This window comes from Gossypium raimondii, chromosome 12 (assembly GCF_025698545.1).
Source record: "Gossypium raimondii isolate GPD5lz chromosome 12, ASM2569854v1, whole genome shotgun sequence".
Lineage (NCBI taxonomy): Eukaryota > Viridiplantae > Streptophyta > Magnoliopsida > Malvales > Malvaceae > Gossypium > Gossypium raimondii.
Genome location: NC_068576.1, coordinates 6,175,888 through 6,195,869, shown reverse-complemented (window position 1 = coordinate 6,195,869; position 19,982 = coordinate 6,175,888). Strand labels below are relative to the sequence as shown.

General features: G+C 34.3%; 2 protein-coding genes across 6 annotated transcripts; one reads left to right on the top strand and one right to left on the bottom strand.

The window, feature by feature from the left end:
• The first annotated feature begins 8,280 nt into the window (after positions 1-8,280).
• LOC105763030 (leucine-rich repeat receptor-like serine/threonine-protein kinase BAM3) lies at positions 8,281-11,873 on the top strand. Its single transcript, XM_012581053.2, has 2 exons — positions 8,281-11,113; positions 11,329-11,873. Exons 1-2 carry the CDS (start codon positions 8,548-8,550, stop codon positions 11,712-11,714), a joined length of 2,952 nt encoding a protein of 983 aa, XP_012436507.1. The 5' UTR covers positions 8,281-8,547; the 3' UTR covers positions 11,715-11,873.
• Positions 11,874-12,030: 157 nt separating this feature from the next.
• LOC105763031 (uncharacterized) lies at positions 12,031-19,621 on the bottom strand. 5 transcript variants are annotated; one of them, XM_052625028.1, is made up of 14 exons: positions 19,333-19,621; positions 18,496-19,098; positions 18,262-18,339; positions 17,636-17,879; positions 16,677-17,006; positions 15,888-16,124; positions 15,451-15,585; positions 14,949-15,134; positions 14,205-14,590; positions 13,918-14,121; positions 13,715-13,807; positions 13,512-13,619; positions 13,037-13,393; positions 12,031-12,261 (listed from the first exon to the last, which is right to left on the bottom strand). In XM_052625028.1, the coding sequence occupies exons 2-14, from the start codon at positions 19,000-19,002 to the stop codon at positions 12,232-12,234; spliced, it is 2,895 nt and encodes a 964-aa protein (XP_052480988.1). In that variant the 5' UTR covers positions 19,003-19,098; positions 19,333-19,621; the 3' UTR covers positions 12,031-12,231. The 5 variants fall into 5 exon arrangements, with proteins under 5 accessions (XP_052480988.1, XP_052480987.1, XP_012436510.1 ...); XM_052625027.1 differs by having other exon boundaries at positions 14,205-14,614; positions 19,333-19,620; XM_012581056.2 differs by having other exon boundaries at positions 14,205-14,614; positions 14,949-15,131; positions 19,333-19,618.
• Positions 19,622-19,982: the final 361 nt, after the last annotated feature.

Genomic DNA, 19,982 nt, shown 5'->3' with positions numbered 1-19,982 from the left:
AACACTTACGCATGTAAGAAAAAAGTAAAGACTTTATTAAATGCAAAAGGCAAACTGTGTGTTCAATTGGCTGTAGTCACTAGGTATTTATACATATTTTTAATATTAAAATTTAGCTAGATTTTTCCTAAACATTATCACTAAATAATCTTAAATGTTATCACTAAATAATTCTAAATTTAAAATTAAATTTAAACTAATTACGAATTGTAACAATATAAAAATCCTTCAATTTTTATCCAGCTACTTTTAAAAAAAAATCTTGAACCCTTCAATTTTTATCCAGTCATCTTTGAATCTTCAATCTTTCAATCAAGCCCTCTTCTTTACTTTTTGTTCCAATTTAGCTCTTTTATGTAAGAGTTTGAATTGACACACTAACTTCATTCTTGATAAGAAAAATCTAAATTTAATAGCATTTTATTTAATAATTAATCAAAAATAAATATATTAAAAATACGAATTTATCTTGATATTAAGTATTATTTAACAGTACAATTTCAATGGAGGAAGTATTTTTGCTTCGAGATCAGTTTTCTAAGTACTAAGATATAATATTAAGACTTGTATTTACTATTGTAATTTGTATGGACAGGGGAGTTGGGAGGATTGATAGTTGAAAATCTGTTAATATGTGTCAAATGCTGAATATGTCGTCATCTAAAAACAAATAAAGAAAGAAGACGAGGAGTGGAGAATCCTAATGGAATACGACTTGGATTTCCACCAATGTCGTCAAATAAACTTAATAAAAAGTCATTTTAATTTTTCATTTAATTTTTTGTCTCTTTTAACTTTTGAACTTATATATTTTATCAAATCATCCAAAATAGATAGAAAAGTTAACATTTGTTAACTTTCTTGATATGACATACACATAGATTGTCATGTGGTTAATTAATTTCTTAAAATTGAAAAGATATTTTTAATATTTTTATATTATTTTAATAATTTTAATGATTTTTAATTTTAAAATTTAAAATTTAATTAAATATTAACGTGTCATCTAGGTAATAATTTACATGTATGTCGATTAACGGTTAAAAACCATTAAGTTTTTATTTTATTTATTTTAGAGTAATTTGACAAAATGAAAAGGTTTTCAACTGTTTGTACAAAATTTTATTATTCATTGTGATACAATTATGGATGATGAATCATCGGAGAGAGAGTTGTATCGTGAATTGCTTTATTATTAGAAGCATAAATTTGGCTTCCCCCTTCCCAACAATGACCACAGCAACCAAACATACTTCCTTTCAAACCTTTTATACAGTAAACACAAGCCAGCAAGAAAGAATATTATACAAAGACAAATATAAAACGCAAGTAGAATACACAGAGGATTAAGAATCCAAAGTGATCCGGATTAAAATTTATATAATTCATATATTCGGATTAAAAGAATTAGAGAAGTATGTAAATTAATTTTTATACATTTTAAAACATGCAAATTAGTTTCTGGTTAAAATTTTTGTTAAATAATGACGTGGAACATGCTGAAATTTTTTATGGGTAAACTATAAAATGATCACCCAATTATACTTTTTGTTCTATTTTGGTGACCCAACTATTAATATTTTCGATAAAATTTATCATTTTAGTTCTAATTCTAAAGAATTCAATAAATTTGACCCTCAATATTTAAAAATCTGTCAATTTAATCTTAACTCTAGAAATTTTAAAACTATTCTTTTAAAAAAAAAAATCATTTTTAACCCTTTATAACTCATCAGCTAACTAGTGATGGCAACAAGATACAACGGTTTCTTGTCTGCCTCGGCCCAACCCAATGCTCTACCACCATGCTCCGACCCCGACTTTAAAAAATTTAACCCACTCTAAACTCAAACCCAAAAATTAATAGTATACTCAACTCCAATCCGACTCATGTTTAATTTTTTAAATTTTTTTTGTAAAATTGTGATTAATTATTGTTTTTTAAAAAAATGAAAGGTTTTGGCACAATTTCTTATTAGATTTGCTCAATGATTTATCTCTGGAGTTATGTGCTAATGTATATTTACACACATACTGTGATTACAACACAAAAGAAAAAAGAAAAAATAATTTTTTTAATAAATTATTAAATTAAGAAGATAGAAAATGGAGAAAATAACCTTACAAGGGTGAAAGGAGACTAGTATAGAGGCAGTAGAATGAGACTAGTAGTGATAAATTTTAGGGATTTTTAATTTAATTAATATTCAATATATAGAGAGAGTAATTTCGTAAATATCTCGAGGAGGGGTGGATGGTTTCATTCTAAACTTGACCTAACTGTTTTTAAAAATTAACACGCTCCACCTCGATAGGGGTGAGCATTCGATCGAATCAAATCGAATCAAATCGAATCGAATCGAATAAAAAATTTTCGAGTTAATAGAGTTTTTGAATCTCATTTTATCATCCTAACTTTATTTGAAGTTTTCTCGAATCGAGTCGAGTGAGGTGAAATTCAAATCGAATCGAATCTAATATATTTGTTCAAGTTAAATTTTAAAAAATAATTTTGGGTCCTTGTAACCACTGTCACCAATCGTAATAAAATTTGTCTACCTTAATCAAAATTTTTATTAACTTTCATCACCTCATAATTTATTTATTAATTTTTTATATACTGGTTAGCTTCTTTGATTGCTTAGTTGTTTCAATTATCTTGATTCTTGTCACTATGTATTTTGGAATTAAAAATATATTAAATGTAACAATATAATTTTTTAATAAAAGTTATTTTAAAAATAAAATGTGAAATTGATACCAATATAAAATTTTAACAAGAATATTTTATAGCATAATTAATAATTCAATTTTAATATAAATATTCAATATGACTAAACAATTCAATAATATAAATGATATAAAATGTGAAATTTAATTTAATAATATAAATAGTAGATATAAATAAAATTATTACTATTTATGTTTAGTGATTTTTTTTTGGATAATTTTGATTTTTTTATTTGAGAGTAAAGGGTGAGAAGTAAAAGTTTTGGGGGAAAATAAAAAGTTTTGGGGAATAAAAGTTTGAGGGAAAGTAAATAGGGGGAGTAAAATTTTGGAGGGAAAATATTAAAAAAAAAATTGGAGGGGGAGGGTTTGGTGTAGATGAGAGGTGGGATGGGAAAGGAATAAAAGTTTTAGGGGAAAAGTGGGAGAGAGTAAAAATTTTGGGGAAAAATAAAAAGTTTTGAGAGTTTTTGGAGTAAAATTTTGAGAAAAAGTAAATGGGAGAGTAAAATTTTGGTGGGAAATGGATTTTGGGTAGATTGGGGGGTTGGGAGGGGAGGGGAGTAAAAGTTTTTGGGGGAAAGTGGGAAGGAGTAAAAGTTTTGAGGGAAAAGTAAAAATGTTTGGAAGTTTGGGGTAAAAATATAAAATATTATAGTTTGATATTCGAATTATTCGAATTATTCGAGTTATTCGAATTCAAAAACTCAACTCGATTCGAACTCGAAATTTGAAAAAAAAATCTAGTTGATTCGAATAACTCGATTCGTTTATCTCGAAATTCGAATTTTTTTTCAAATTTTTCGAGTCGAATCGAGTTTTGCTCACCCCTACACCTCGACCCGTAACTTCAAAAAAAAACTTGACCCTATCGGGTCAGATTCGGGTTTTTTTTTGTCATCCTTATGACTAATTCATGTGATATATTAAAACAAGAAGAAGAAGAAAAACACTCTTTTTCAAGTCACTTGCAAAAGAACTCTAAACAGTTCAGATAAAACATAAAAAAAAAATTTAAGATCCAAAATAAAATAAAGACATTAAAAATGATATCTGTTTGAGTAGTAATGTAGTCAATTATTCTAAATAGGTTCCAAATCAATTGGTTGATCCAGTTAGGGGTGTGCATAATTCGGGTAAAACCGAAAAAATTCGATTAACCGACCGAATTCGGTTAATCGGTCGGTTAACCGAATTTTTTCGGTCGAGAGTCGGTTAATTTTTTTTATAATTTTTCTGTTAACGGTTAATTCTGTTCGAAACTGGTCGGTTAACCAAATTTTTTCGGTTAACCGAAAAAATTAATAAATAAAATTATCCAACCAAACCCAATTACCAACCCAACCCAAATACCCAACCCAATAAAACTAAAACTAAAGTCTACCCAATTACCCAACTCAATAAAACTAAAACTAAAGTCTACCCAATTACCAACCCAATAAAAATAAAACTAAAGTCTAACTCTTAAGTATCTACCCAATTACACATATTTTTTTTTAGGTTTAATGCAAATGAAGATTTTTTGGAGAGAAGAAATGGATATAAATGGAGAATATTAAAGACTTACATTTCAACTATGTGTTAATTTCAAGAATTATGTAATGTTTTTAATTATGTAATGATTCAATTCGGGTAATTCGGTTAATTCGGGTAATTCGGTTAATTTTTAACCAAAAATAAAAACCATATAATTTTCGGTTAACCGGCCTAATTAACTGAAAAAGTTTCGGTTCGGTTAATTTTTTTTTAAATTTCGGTTCGATTAACGGTTAAAAATTTTAGAAGGTCGGTTAATTCGGTTATAGCTATTTCGGGTCGGTTAGTGTGGAGCCTAAATCATAGTTAAAAATATTGTTGCAAGTGGCTTGAAAGAGGGTAATCTTTTTTTTTTAATATCTCACATGGGTTAGTCGATGTGTTATAAAGGGCTAAAAATGAAATTTAAAAAATATTTTTAAAAAATTTTGAGAGTTAAGACTAAATTGCTAGATTTTGTAAATGTTGAGGGCCAAATTTATTAATTTTTTAGAATTAGAACTAAAATGACAAATTTTATAAACATTGAGGGCTAATTTTTTAACTTTTTAATATTTAGGATCAAATTTATAGAATGTATAAACATCGAGGATTAATTTTATTACTAGACCAATAAAAAAAAGTCAACATCAGCTTAGAGTGACTAAAATATTTAATTTCAAAAATTTAATGACTAAATCGAAAAAATTAATAAAAAGCTACATTAGCCCGAATTTAATTTAATTATTTTATTTTTTATATTGAAGAAAATAAAATTATATTTTTAATTATTTTATTTTTTATTTTGAAGTAAGTAAGAATAATTTTTTTAGTATAGACTTAAAACTTAATATTTTTTATTTATATATTTATTTATGGAAAGAAAAATTTAATATATGTATATATATTAAAGACATTTTTGTAAAACAATTTGGCAAAGCGGGGCGGAACGAATTTACCTCAAACCGGATCCTGACCCGATTATTTTTCTAATTTCACCCGATTTCATCCACCCCAAATCCGAATTTTCAAAAAAAGAAAACCCAACCCTAACGGACCGAGCCGGGTTGTAACCGTGGGGTTTTTTTTTACCATCTGCTCGCCCAAGGTGTTGAAATGTAAAAGCGTCCAACACCTAAGAGCAAGCCTTGTCTGTGCCTCAAATTCATATTCTACTGCCATTTAATTACCCCCCAAGAGTGTGACCCATGTTCACTGTCCCTCTTCCTCCCTTCCTTTTTTTCTTTTTGCTTTAGAATTGGCATTTCTAAACTCACTTTTCCCCTTTATCCTTTAGCAGCAGATTCATTTCAACGGGTGTGGGTGTGGGTGTGAATGAGTTGATTCTCATCAATCTTCTAATCTTTTTGTCATCACCTGACCTAACCCGAGCCGTGTCATAGTAAGAGTATAAGCCAAAATTATCCTCTTTGAATACTCAGGTTCTCCCAAACTTTTGGCACCCTCAAGTACACCTCTAGATATTTGAACCCAAGTCATTACGTTTAAATTACCCTTTTTCTTTGCTCTTGAATTGTGCATTAATGCTACTGATAAATGGGACTCGTGAAGATGTGATAGAACTTTGGAGGAGTGCGAATTTGAGAGCCAATAATATGTCTTTCCATTTAGCTTACTGAAGCTTCATATATTTCATTTTCATGGCTACCAAACACCAATAATTCCATCTCCCAGTAATTCCTTGTCACATTGCAATAACCCAATGATTCGTTGATTATCCCAACTCAAGAAGTAAATGAATCAAAAACCAGTACAAAAAGGGCTGACATTGTCCTGTTTCTTGTCTTTTTCCAACCATATATATTAGTTCCATGTATGTATGTGCGTGTGTGTGTGTGTGTGTGTGTGTGTGCGTGCGTGCGTGTGTGTGTATGTATGTATCAATTGTTACTATATATATGTCTTATGAAAACTGCAATTTGAATGAGATTTCCACCTGATAATAGCAGCAAATGTGATTACAATGGCCCCATGTTTGAGGATCAGGAGGAGCTTGTCAAAAACCAACAAATAATCAGTTTTTTTTTCCTTTTCGAGGATCATAAGTGGGACATTTAACAATAATTCCGTTATCATTACAATAAAGGGAAGCTAAGCATTTGTAATGCCAAGTGGGGCTGCTTTGATTTTGATATATTCTTTACATGAAAGATTCAGACAAAAGCCAAGTTGAGATATGTTCCCTCTTGGATTTTTGGTGTCAGATAAGATTCTCCAAAGTTAATGTCATTACAGCAATGGTTACTATTACAAAACAAAGAAAAAAAGGTAAAACAATTATATAGTTGATGAAAGAAAGTGTTATTTCAGAGGATAAAATTTCATCAATGACTAAATATCATCATCATTATTATTTTATATGAATGAGCGCTACTTTTTTACTTAATGGACATATATATATTATATGTGTGTGTGTGTGTGTGTGCGCGCGCATATCTTCTTCAGCCATTGGGAGGGTGAAGCTTTAAATGGGCTCAGAGCTGGCATGAAGAAGGTAGATAGATAAAGACACCTCAAAAGAGCACCCACCTTGCTCAAATCGCTTTTCCCCATTCACAAAGCAGGTAGCTGTGAAGGAGGGGCACATGAGATGGAAAAGAATAAGAATGAAGCTCGTTTCATGTTATCACAAAATTTCCCATATATTCTTTCCAAGAAAGAAAGAGAGCAGTAATAGAGCCCTCTTTTGAGGTGGTAAATAAAAAAGCAGATAGATATCCCTGCTGCTTTTACTTTTAAGTCCACTCTTCTAAGACTTCATCTTCATCTTCCATTAAAGCTGAAACACAATATTGGTGCAGTAACTTAATAGTTGGTCCCAGCACTGCAGTGCAAGCAAGGAGATGAGATAGAGAGATATGGGAATAACCCTCCATCCCTGCAACCTATCCATTCAATAATTATAATTTTATACACAGATCTTTCAACAAACATTGTAATGATATACTAATAATCACCATCTTTTTACTCCTTACAGTTCTTTGCTGCTGCAGGCACATGTTTCCAACTCAAATATTGAAACATCTCACTACCTCTAGTATTCAGATACTCACAAAATGAAAACTATGTCTGCATTTTCACTTTATATCCATTTCTGGTCCAACCTATGGTTGAAGAGATTTATGGTGCTGTCAGGTTGTCATGACAGGCGTCATCAAACTCATCACAATTTGCTTCTCACGCTGCAAGTTTCTTTACTTTTGTTTGGACATACAAACATACATACGTACATATACATATACATATACATATCGGCATATCTCAGAAGTCTATCCATTGATTTCTCATATTCTTTTAGCTTTTTCTTTTTTTTGTGCTACATTTGCATGGACCTCTAAAACATGGTGTTCTAGGGATATATTTATACTATCTAAAGTCGAATGTACCATAGTTTAGGAGAATATTCAAACACCATTTTCTTCTGAGATTGGTGAGAATTCATTAACATGTCCTAATCAGAGGAGCTAATTATATATAGGTTCTGATGTTTTATGTAGAAACTAGCAAGATCCCGAGATGTTCAGCCAATTCAAAGAATCAAAAGATAGTACAATAAGAAATTGAACGTTTTAAACTCAATATACTTTTGAGCCTAAAAGAGCCTTACTTTTGAATCGTTCTCAAAGTTTTTAGACAAAAAAATACAATAACATGATAATTATAGCAAGCATTAGTTACTATATATCTCCACATGTTTCCATTGATAATTATATAAAAAGACTTATTAGGAGAAAACAAAAATGGGACTACATGGTCATCAATTGATGAAAAGCAACAGAACAATTGAGCCATTTTTAAAATTGAATGAAACTGCAATTCCATCATCATCATCCATCTCTCATTCAAAGCTATAAAGACCTTTCTTTGATTAAAGCTAAAGGGCATTTTTGTCATATGAATAAAGGAAGAGAGCATCAGCTTTGCTTTTTTTCCCCTCCCCTAAGCTTAACTCTCAGCTTTAAAAGTCTGTAATCCAATTTTAAATTTTCATTCCAATTTCCATGAATTCATGGTTTAAAAAAATCATGGCTAACAGCTTTGACTTCTTTGAGAGAAAAGAGAAGAGCCAAAAAGGAGAGGCTCAAATTCTTTCTTGTATATGAAGACTCTTTGTAAGAAAATGTTTGATTCCGTAAGCCTATACAGGCTTTAAGTTTCTCAGATTCACTTCGCTTTTCCCTCCTTTCCTAGAAAATCTTTTATCCTTTGAACGTTTAAAATCTTTTGGCCTTAGCTTCTTCAAACTCACTCATCTTGGAACATACTATTTGCATAGAAAACATGGTCCCTCTCGTTGTTTTGACACTCTTCTCTCTTCTAAGCACCACTTGTTCAACTTCATTAGTTAATGACTTTCATGTCTTGGTCAAGCTCAAGAAAGGGTTTCAGTTCCCTGAACCTCTCTTAAGCTCGTGGAATTCTTCGAACCCAAGTTCGGTTTGTTCTTGGGCAGGAATAGAATGCGCCTGGGGGCGAGTTGTTTCATTGGACTTGACATATATGAATATGTGCGGCTCTGTTTCACCTCAGATTTCGAGACTTGATAGGCTAACCAACCTCTCTCTTGCATGTAACAACTTCACTGGCAGCATTGAGATGGCAAATTTAAGTGACCTTCGATTTCTTAACATTTCAAACAACCAGTTCAATGGTCACCTGGATTGGAACTATGCAAGTATCAGCAATCTGGAAGTACTTGATGCTTATAATAATAACTTCACTGCTTTACTGCCACTTGGGATTGTTGGCTTGAAGAAGCTCAAGTACTTGGACCTTGGTGGAAATTATTTCTATGGCAAAATTCCACCAAGCTATGGAACACTAGTGGGATTGGAGTATCTTTCGTTAGCCGGAAATGATCTTGAGGGAAAAATCCCTGGTGAGTTAGGCAAGCTCATAAAGCTGAGAGAGATTTACTTGGGGTATTACAATGTTTTCGAAGGAAGTATCCCTTTGGAGTTGGGTAATTTGGTAAATTTAGTTCACATGGATCTCTCAAGTTGTGAACTGGATGGTCCAATTCCTCAGGAGTTGGGAAACCTGCAGTTGCTTGATACTCTGTATCTGCATCTCAATCAACTCTCGGGTCCAATTCCTAAGCAGTTAGGCAACTTGACAAACTTGGTGAATCTTGATCTCTCCCACAATGCACTCACTGGAGAAATCCCATCTGAGTTGGTCAATCTTAAGCAGCTTAGGCTTTTCAATCTCTTCATGAACAGATTACATGGGTCTATTCCAGACTATGTAGCCGATTTGCCTAATTTGGAAACTCTGGGGCTTTGGATGAACAGCTTTACTGGTGTGATACCCGAGAATCTTGGTCAAAATGGGAAGCTGCAATTGCTCGATTTGTCCTCCAACAAGCTAACCGGTACGATCCCACGAGACTTGTGTGCTTCAAATCAGTTAAGGGTATTAGTTCTCATGAAAAATTTCCTTTTTGGGACCATTCCTGAAGGCCTGGAGAGATGTTATAGTCTCAGTAGAGTAAGGCTGGGGCAGAATTACTTGAATGGTGGTATTCCAAATGGATTCATCTACCTGCCTGAGCTAAACTTAGTAGAGTTGCAGAACAATTACCTTACAGGAACATTATCTGAAAATCGGAATAGCTCCTTGAAACCTGTTAAGCTAGGCCTGCTTAATTTGTCAAACAATCTCCTTTCTGGTCCACTGCCATATTCATTTTCCAACTTCACTTCTCTTGAAATCCTTCTACTCGGTGGAAATCAGTTCTCAGGTCCAATACCAGCTTCTCTAGGTGAACTCAGGCAAGTACTGAAGCTTGATCTTAGTAGAAACTTACTTTCTGGGATTATTCCACCAGTAATTGGAAATTGTGTCCATCTAACATACCTTGATATGAGCCGGAATAACCTTTCAGGCTCAATTCCACCTGAGATTTCCAATGTCCATATCCTGAGTTACTTGAATGTATCGAGGAACCATTTTTGTCAAGCCATACCAAGAAGCATTGGTTCAATGAAAAGCCTTACAGTTGCTGATTTTTCTTTCAACGATTTCTCTGGGAAGCTGCCAGAATCCGGTCAATTTGCTGTCTTTAACGCTTCATCTTTTGCAGGCAATCCTCAACTTTGTGGTTCTCTCCTGAAAAATCCCTGCAATTTCTCTGCCATTACAAGGGCCCCCAGAAAGGCCCCTAGGAACTTTAAGTTAATCTTCACACTAGGCCTGTTAATATGCTCTCTAATATTTGCCACTGCCGCCATAATCAAGGCCAAGTCATTCAAGAAAAATGGTACGGATTCTTGGAAGATGACAACATTCCAAAAGCTGGAATTTGCAGCTGCTGACATCCTTGAATGTATTAAAGATGGAAATGTGATTGGAAGAGGAGGTGCAGGGATTGTTTATCATGGAAAAATGCCTAATGGTACAGAAATTGCAGTAAAAAAACTTCTTGGCTTTGGCACTAGTAACCATGATCACGGTTTCAGAGCAGAAATCCAGACACTTGGAAACATTAGACATAGAACCATTGTCAGGTTGCTAGCATTTTGCTCCAACAAAGAAACCAATCTCTTGGTTTATGAATACATGAGCAATGGAAGCCTTGGAGAAGTTTTACATGGGAAAAAAGGTGCATTCTTGGGATGGAACTTGAGGTGCAAAATTGCAGCCGAAGCAGCAAAAGGCCTGTGCTATCTTCACCATGATTGCTCACCATTAATCATTCATCGAGACGTAAAATCAAACAACATTTTGCTCAATTCAACCTTTGAAGCACACGTTGCTGATTTTGGATTGGCCAAGTTTTTGATCGATGGGGCTGCATCAGAGTGCATGTCAGCTATTGCAGGCTCCTATGGCTACATTGCTCCTGGTATGCCTACAACAAAAGTTTTCTCCATATTTACAATTTATTCTCTTGTTGGCTTGTCAAACTGTGAAATTTGTATTCATCTAAGTTGGTAGCTTGTTCCTATGAAATTGTTGTATTAATCTATTATCAGTTGATTTACAATTAGATACCAACATAATTTGGAACATTAGTTACTTTTTCCCCCAAATATTAATGTTACTTTTGTTCTGTTGTAGAATATGCATACACACTGAGAGTGGACGAGAAAAGTGATGTGTATAGTTTTGGAGTGGTACTTTTAGAGTTGATCACTGGCCGAAGGCCAGTGGGTGGATTCAGTGAAGGTGTAGATATTGTCCAATGGGTAAAAGGAGTGACAAAATGTCGAAGAGAAGTTATTGGAATTGTTGATCCAAGGCTGGCAAGTGTGCCCAAAGATGAAGCAATGCTCTTATTGTTCATTGCAATGCTATGTGTACAAGAAAATAGCATCGAACGTCCCACCATGCGAGAGGTGGTTCAAATGCTATGGGAGTTCCCTCGACATTCTCTGAAGTACCAATCTTCATCTTCATTCATTCAGTATCAACAGGAAAATCTTGAAGAATATCAGAAAAGTTAGGTATTTGAGTTCAATGAACTTGAAACCTTTTTTTCTTTCAAATTTAGGGTTTTATGGCGTTTTAATTGATTGTTATAGTTTTCCATTTGCAAAATGTATATTATAGATATTTGTCTCACAAGCTTTCACCTTTAGATTTAAGGATAAAAGATTTGATGACACGACATACAGAATTAGACACAATATAAAGGGTTCTCCTTTCTAAGGGGTGGCCTATAGCTAGAGGAAGCGTCAAACCTTAAGAATGGGGCCATTTATGTAATACTTTGAACACCCCCCCTTTTAGTATTATATGTTATGTATGCATGCTCGTACATTTTGCCTAACAACTTCCATAATCATTCAGAAAAACAGATTTGTTGCAATTTTACAATAATTTCAGTTCCAATCATATTTATAATGAAAGGGCATTCCTTCAACGATTCAAGTTCCACAGGTTCAACATGCAAAATTAAAACACTTACAAATAGAATCAGCATAAAGCCACATTCAACATAATGGTGGGTGAAGAAGTCCATTAAGCATCATCTTCTTCTGGTTCTGCAGCCTGATAAAAAAAGGAGAAAACAAAGAAGCTTTATTCAAGTTATTGGCAGAACTGCACTTGCATAATCTAAGCCCTGATGAATAACCAGACTGACAAACCATCATTGTGCAAAGATTTCAAAGGGCCAATATGCAATGACAAAAACTAGTTTTCCTTGGGTCATTGACAAGTTAACAAAAGCAAAACTGAACGGACTAATAATAGGCCATAGTATCCTTGGAAGGCAAGAAACAGGACAGCAGAATCTCAAAAAATACAGTTTTTCTATGTCATATATCGAAACTTCCACGTTATATGTGCTAATAATACTAAAACGAATTTACAAATCAAACTACATATGCATGAAATGCTACTTCCAATAGTGTGCTATTCTACAACAATTTTTGTTCTCAAGAATTGAGATATGGTCCCTAGGTTTTTTGAAATTTAATTTTCTATCAATTAACCATAGATACTCTGCAGACTATAACTACAGCACCAACAAATTAGTGTTTTTATTAGAACTCGGTGCATTTCCAATTCTAGGCTAATTAGTTAACATACGCAATAGAAGGTCATTCCTATTAACTATGTACAGGACAAATAAGGAGAAAAAGAAACCTTCAAAAGAATTAGAAAAAAAAAAAAATAACACACAGATCCATGTCGTGTACGTGTAGCTGCTTTGAGTGCTAGGGACATTTGGGATTATCATGAAACTGAAACGCAAACAGCATAACAGTAGACATAAAACAGATATCAACTACCATTGAACAAAAGTAGACCAGAAGATTACCTGTTCGAGACCCAAAGTATTTGAAGATCCACCAACCTTCTTGAGAAACTTCTCCATGCTTGAAGTCATTCTAGCTATATGGTTTTCCATACGTGCATATTTTTCCTCCATAGCCTCCATTTTCACTACCATCTTGCGCACCTCTTCATCTGCCGACTTTTTGGCCTCAGAAGCCATTCTCACCAGGTCATCACGGCTAGATATTGGACCAAAAAGATCAGTACAAGTGGAACGCATTCTATAAGTTCGCACACGGTTATGGTTTTCTTCTCCCATAACTCGACACAATGTGTCATTTGACTCATCACTACATTGTGAGGTAGTCTCTTTCTTAGCTTCCTGTTCACGGATCTTTGACTGCAAAGAGAAACCAAATTGTTTAGCTTGCAAAATTTATCAGATAGAGGGTAGATGCACATATATTTACATATAACTCCACATCTAAAAAAAGTACAGTTGAGTTAAATCTACATACAATTAATTCTGCCGCAGTCTCATCAACAGGCTGTCCATTCTTGCGTGTATGTGTTAAGATATAAAGCTCAGCTCTAGTTGGTTCCTTCCCATCAGGCCTTTTGTTTCGCTATTTCAACAAAAGGAAAATTTCTTTCAATACAGCTTTCAAAACAAACTATGCAACACGCATGTAACTATTATTTCAGAAACACAAGAAATTACCTCCTCCTCAAGTATCCTTGCATAACTCTTAGTCCCTGAAGAATGTCCACTCCTCTGTTTTAAACGGTTAGCCCTATTCGTAGCACAATGTTTCTACCAACGGAAAATACAGATAACATTTTTCACATTTTTAAAGTTAAGTACCAATAAAATTTACACCACAATAAAGGAACTTGAATTTACAATCACTGCTTCGTAAATACCTTTGTGTCATCAGAGCTCCAATATGAGATAAGGCTTGGCCATTGATCAGGAACAACTCTTGGATCACGTACCTTCAAGCGCTCTTCATCTGTTTTAAGAGAATCATAATATGTTGCCTTTAGATCTGCCTTCCAATTCCTCCATTTTGTAGCAATAGACTGCATGACCCAGGACTTGCCACTTGGATCAAGGGAAAACTTTGTCTATAGCACATGGAAGAGGCAAAATGTCACTACAAAAGGAAAGCAATATGACACAAAAGGAATGAGTAAATGTTTTATCATGCCTGAACATACTCCCACATTTCCTCTTTGTAAGAATCTGGCATTGCTCTCCAGTGAACAAAATTAAGGGGTGCCTTGTGTCCATTCCGTGCTATAGTGCCCAGGAAGCTGCTTAGCTTGGATGACTCAGGACCAACAGGCTGTCCAAACTTGTTGAAATGAACAAAAATCCGCTCACCATCTGCCAAGTCATTCAAGAAGTGGCAGCGAGTGGGACCTCTTCCTCTCTTCTTCTTTGTTATGCGCTGTGGATGTTCCGGGCTCTGCGGAGTCTGCTCAGGCTGGAGATTGACAGAGGCCAATTGGTCCTGATTTGCTTTGTTAGATTTGTTGGTTGTGGGGCGGGCAGAATACTCAAGTGCACATCTAATACCCCTCAAGGCAGAATCTGTAAGTGACATGTGTGAATATTCTGCAAAGAGGGGGGAAACAGACGCACCATCCAAAATGAAAAGCTAATATAAAAATTTATATCAAGACTGAAAACATCAATGCACTTGCACAGAGGAAAATAGAATTTGACATTACATAAGCATCATAATAGCCAATGCAACTTAACAAGTCAATAAAGACTAATATTGACGATCATGTTTAGCATTTATTTATTTTCATTACTGCTTTTATGCAGGTACAGATGGTTAAATTGTCAAACTGGATAGAAGATAAAGCCAACCGTATAATGTTATATAAATACACGGGAAGTAGATGGTTCATAGAGTGACAAAGAAATAGCATATAGATGGTACCAATATCTAAATTATCTTGCAGCTGGGATGACTGAGGCCGGCAATGGCTTGTCTTTGGATGCAGTTGCTGAGGTTCACTAGATTCACTACGGCTCAACGGGGACTGTTGGGGATGTGATTGGCCAGGGACAGCCATGGGATCCACAGGATATAAGGGAACATAACCACTGGACCTTGTATAATCTGCTTGAGGAGGCAAGTGCAATTTTACTAGCGAAGTAAAAGAATGTGAATAAATAATGGTTGAAGTTCCTCTACCATGGAATTTACATGTCATTGAAACATGTACCACAAATCCTTTGGGGGGAAAAACTTGAGTAAAAAGAGACAAATAAATGAAGAATCTAATATTTCAAGTAATGCAGAAATGAAGCATGCTTCTGAACTCTGACCTAGAAGGATGGATTATTAAAATAAACAAAATAGAGAATCACTGAGAATGTAGTGTCCTAATTACAAGATCATTTAGGATTAGAAGTTCTGAATTACTTTATTCACTTACCACCATTTACAACAGCTTGCAATTGTGTCTGGGAATGGCCAGGTGGCCCACCATGAATGGAGCTTGCAGGATTCATAGACGAGTTCTTTCTGTGTTTCGACATAGATGCATGTTTTTTGAGTTTTGGGGCTATGTCTGCAGGAAGATGAAAATATGAACATAGTACAGTGAAAATGGCTAAGGAGATAAATAGAAATGAAAAAAGCTATACAGTATTTGTCACAAATGAAAAAAATAAATAAATGGAAATAAAGTATATAAACAAATGAACAAAGAGGACTAAATGTCAGGGTAATGCAGAAACAATGCATGCTTCCTAACTCAGAACCTGCTGTAATAATGGATTCTCAGAGAACAAAATAAATAACCATTTGAGCATGTACTGACTATAAGTTAAAAAGCAGTACAAAGATTATTGAACTGCTGTGCTTGCTTACCACCATCTGCAGCAGCATGCAATTGAGAGGGTTGTAGTGGGCTGATGCTCTGCCGCTGCCGCAGAAAATATGGTTGCTTGTTGCTTAACTGTGGCTGTTGTGCATGGGAATCACTCGGTGCACCACCACATATTGAAGCAGTAGGAGCCATAGCTGCATTCTTTTTGTGTTTTGATGAAGGTTCATGCTTTTTGTGTTTTGGGGCAATTTCTTTAGGTGGTTGCAAATGCGAATATCCTACAAATTCATTATTGGTGTCAAAGAGAAATGAAAATAGCTAGATGGTAGTTGTCAGATACTGATGGCTGATCAATTAAGATAAAAAGAGTACAATTTAGATTCTTTCAAAAATATTAACATGAGTTAGTGTGTTCCACATGCAAGATTGGTATACTTTAAAAAAAATAAAACCGAGTCAATTACAAGTATAACATCAAAACAGAAAACCATTAGTAGATTTGAGGCATGATAAATGGTTTCATTATATATTATGCTAACCATTTCTGCGAACTCAAAACACAACAACATAATCCCTTCTTCACAATTTTATAATCCTTTTTCGCTACATACAAAGATTGAAAGAAAGCATTTATTGGACTACATGAAGAACTGTTCAGTTTCCAATTTTTGCCTTAATGATTTTTTAAATAAAAGGTAAGCAATTCAAAATTAGCACTTTTTGAAGGGGCATGGTTAGAAATTGAAATAAAATTAGTATTGAGCAGGCCGAGAGGGAAGATAGACAATAAAAAGTTAAAACACTTATCCAAGAAAAGATGAATATATTACCTGCATTGTTACAGCCTGTGCAAGCTTGTAATTGGGAGAATTGGGACTGGTTAGTGCTAGGCTGTGGATGCTGTGACTGACAATGTTGATGATAACTGACTGGGGGCAAAGGGGAGAACTGTGGCCATGAAGTGCTTGGTGTAGGTTGTGGTAATTGATGAGGTTGGCTATAGCTGAATGGAGGCATATATCCATATGGCTGACTAAATCCCAATTGATCCTGCTGCATCTGACTGGCACCTCCTACTGCACTGCTCACCTGATAGAAGGGCTCAAGCCCACTATGCCTTGTAGCATAGTCTGTGGTAGATGGTTTGTACGAAGTTCCCACTGAATAAATAAAATTGAAATACGAATACATAAATGCCAAAACAAAATCCTCAAAATGCATTTGTAATTGGATTTGAGAATCCAAGACAAATCTCAGATTTATTACTCTATTCATACAGCATGGCATTTGAATTAGATGTCTCAACATTGTGCATATAAATAAACCTTCATTTCTCAACATTAACCTACCAATTGAATAAGCACCTTGCAATTTGCATTACATTTTATTGCTAGCCTGCTATCATTTCATAATTCACTAATGAGAAGTTTAATGTCTTATTGTAAGAGATGAATATATTTTTTGGAACTTTCTAGATGGTATCTACTTGAGCTCCCCTAATTATATATATGTACACATTTTTTGGAACTTTCTAGATGTCAGTAAGCCCTGAAATTAACTCAATATGTATATCGTGATTGCTACTTATTTGGACACTGACTGAACTAGTTAGTTGATCAAGTAAGGTAAAATATCAAAAAAATGAAGTAGCCGTTATAACAGGAAATCTCTTTTCATGAAGCATCTGAAGCTTGTGTAATAGTTTTTGCATCTCTAGCATAAAGGGCTTGATAAATTTTAGAGAAAACCATCCGAATGTAAGAAACAATTAACAATAAAGGACCCATACCATTAATCTGTCTTGATTGTTTAATGCTCAAGCCAGCAGCTGTCCAATACTTCATGAACTTTTTCTTCACTCGTTTCATTAGATATACTATATACTCTCCTTTCTTGTTGCACTTGCAGCAGTTCTCCCAAATGTATTGTACATCATTAAACACGTCTTCTGAGTTCAAGTACTTCATGCTACTTTCTAAATTACTACATATCATACCAAAATCCATTGGAGTATCTATTACAGCATAGTAATCCTGTTTCCAGAAAACAACAACCGAAAAGGGAGGAGGGAGGAGAGAAAGAAAGTTAGTGAGATTAATCAATATCATTGATCAGAGTGGACAAGCATTCAAAGGTGCACTGTGCCAACAAAAATGATATCCATACAAGTGAATCTTTTATTTTATACTTAAGGCAACATGAGTGAATAATGTGAATCAGTAACTTGTATATCATTTTTAATGCTAGCTAAGGGAATATCAAACAAAAAATATAAAGAGACAAGACAAGCAAGCAGGCCTTCAACTTAGGCTAGATTCAATTGCTGACCCTAGGAGAATCATTCAACACATAGCATGGGGTTATTAAAGATAATTTGGCATTACATTCACAACTTTCAAGGTATCATATACTTACAGGTTTCCCTGAAGCAACAGGATCTACAGGGACATTGAATGGTTGAGCCTCATCCATCTTCATAATTTTCTTTATCACCTAATAAGTTGAGAAAAATGACAGTAAGTACAAAATGCATAAAACCTCAAAAGCAGATCAGTAACAACAGGCATTGTTCCATTAGCAATTTGTAACTACATTATATTTCCTTCTCAAATGCCTGAAGTTTGGTACTGATAGGGATTGTCAGCATACCTCCAATGCAGCTTCCAATTCTTTCTTATTGTAGCGAGGATCCTGCTGAGGCATCTTAAATTCATCTTGCCTTTTACCAGAAGACCGCAATAACTTAGATGACTTAACATCATCTTTCCTCCCTTTCTTTGGCAATTTACTTGCTTTCTGCTTTCCATTACCATGTCCTTTAGTTGATTTCCTAGATCTCCTATCAATTGATTGCGAGTCACCAGAGCTACTATCTTCAGCACTAAATGACTCATCGCTGTCACTAGAAGAGGACGATGATGATGAATTTCTCTTGGCATCATCAGGGTCAGAATCACACTTATCAGTTACTTCCAAATCGTTAGAGTCTGCAGACACAGAGTCTTCTTTGTTAATTTTGTTAATAGAAGTTAAAAATGCTTCCTTATTTTGGTTCACTGCCTTTTCACTTTGGTTCGTTGCTTTTCCATTTCTGGCCACTGCAGCTGATTTTCTGGCTGGGGATTTCTTGCATGCTCGTTTTCGCTTGGTCCTCATTCTCTTTCAACAAATTAAAAGCTCCAAACACTCTCTTTTACGCCAAAGATCGTTACAGAAAGCAGATTACTTTAAATTCCAGCTCATGGTTGTAAACTAGAAAACCAACAATACAATCAACAAGATAATAGGAAAATATTAAACTAGAGCAAAATTTGATTAAAAAATAAATTATTCTAAAATATTAAAACTGTAAAAAAAACACACACACACACACACAAACCCAAATCTTTCAATAGCACTAGTTTCTCGCTAATATTGTCCTTAAACTAAATAACCGAGCGATCACAGTGATTATTTAGGTTTAGATTGAATTGAGAGAGTAGTTACCTTTGTCTTATGAAATTCAAGTCGAACTGAGGTGGGAGGAATGAGCTAATATTTTAGGAGAAATCGTCTGCCCCAAACTTGAAGGGTAAGCGAGAGTAGAATTCAGCTGATAATCGTGACGATTATCGATTAACCGCGCCGCTAAAAGTGGAAGAAACCAATATATCTGCATAAGCCTTTAGCGACACTTTCGGAGCAATTATTTCCATACCAATAGACAAAAATCCTACGGTCGTCATTGATTCTTTCAGTTTTCTAACGTCACTTCTTTTAGCGACAACTTCTTTACCCAAAGTGGAATTCATCATGGCTCACGCGAGTATTCTAGGCTCGAAGACCTGTCGGAAAAAGAAAAAAGATTCGAGTAGAAATATAGAGTAAAAAATATATTTGGGTAAAAAATAAGATAACGGGTTAGGCTTTCGAGTATAATTTTTTTAGCCTAAGCTTGGCCTGATTCGTGTCACGTGTGTATTATATATTTTAATTTTTTATATAAAAATTAATCTAAAAAAATATTATAGTCGAGCCGAGTTAGGTCCGATTTTAGTATTTTTAATATAGGTTAAGCTTAGATAAAATTTCAGGCCTATTTTTTAGATAGAGCTTGGCTTAAAATTCTGCATTATCCCAACTTGTACCCAACCTGG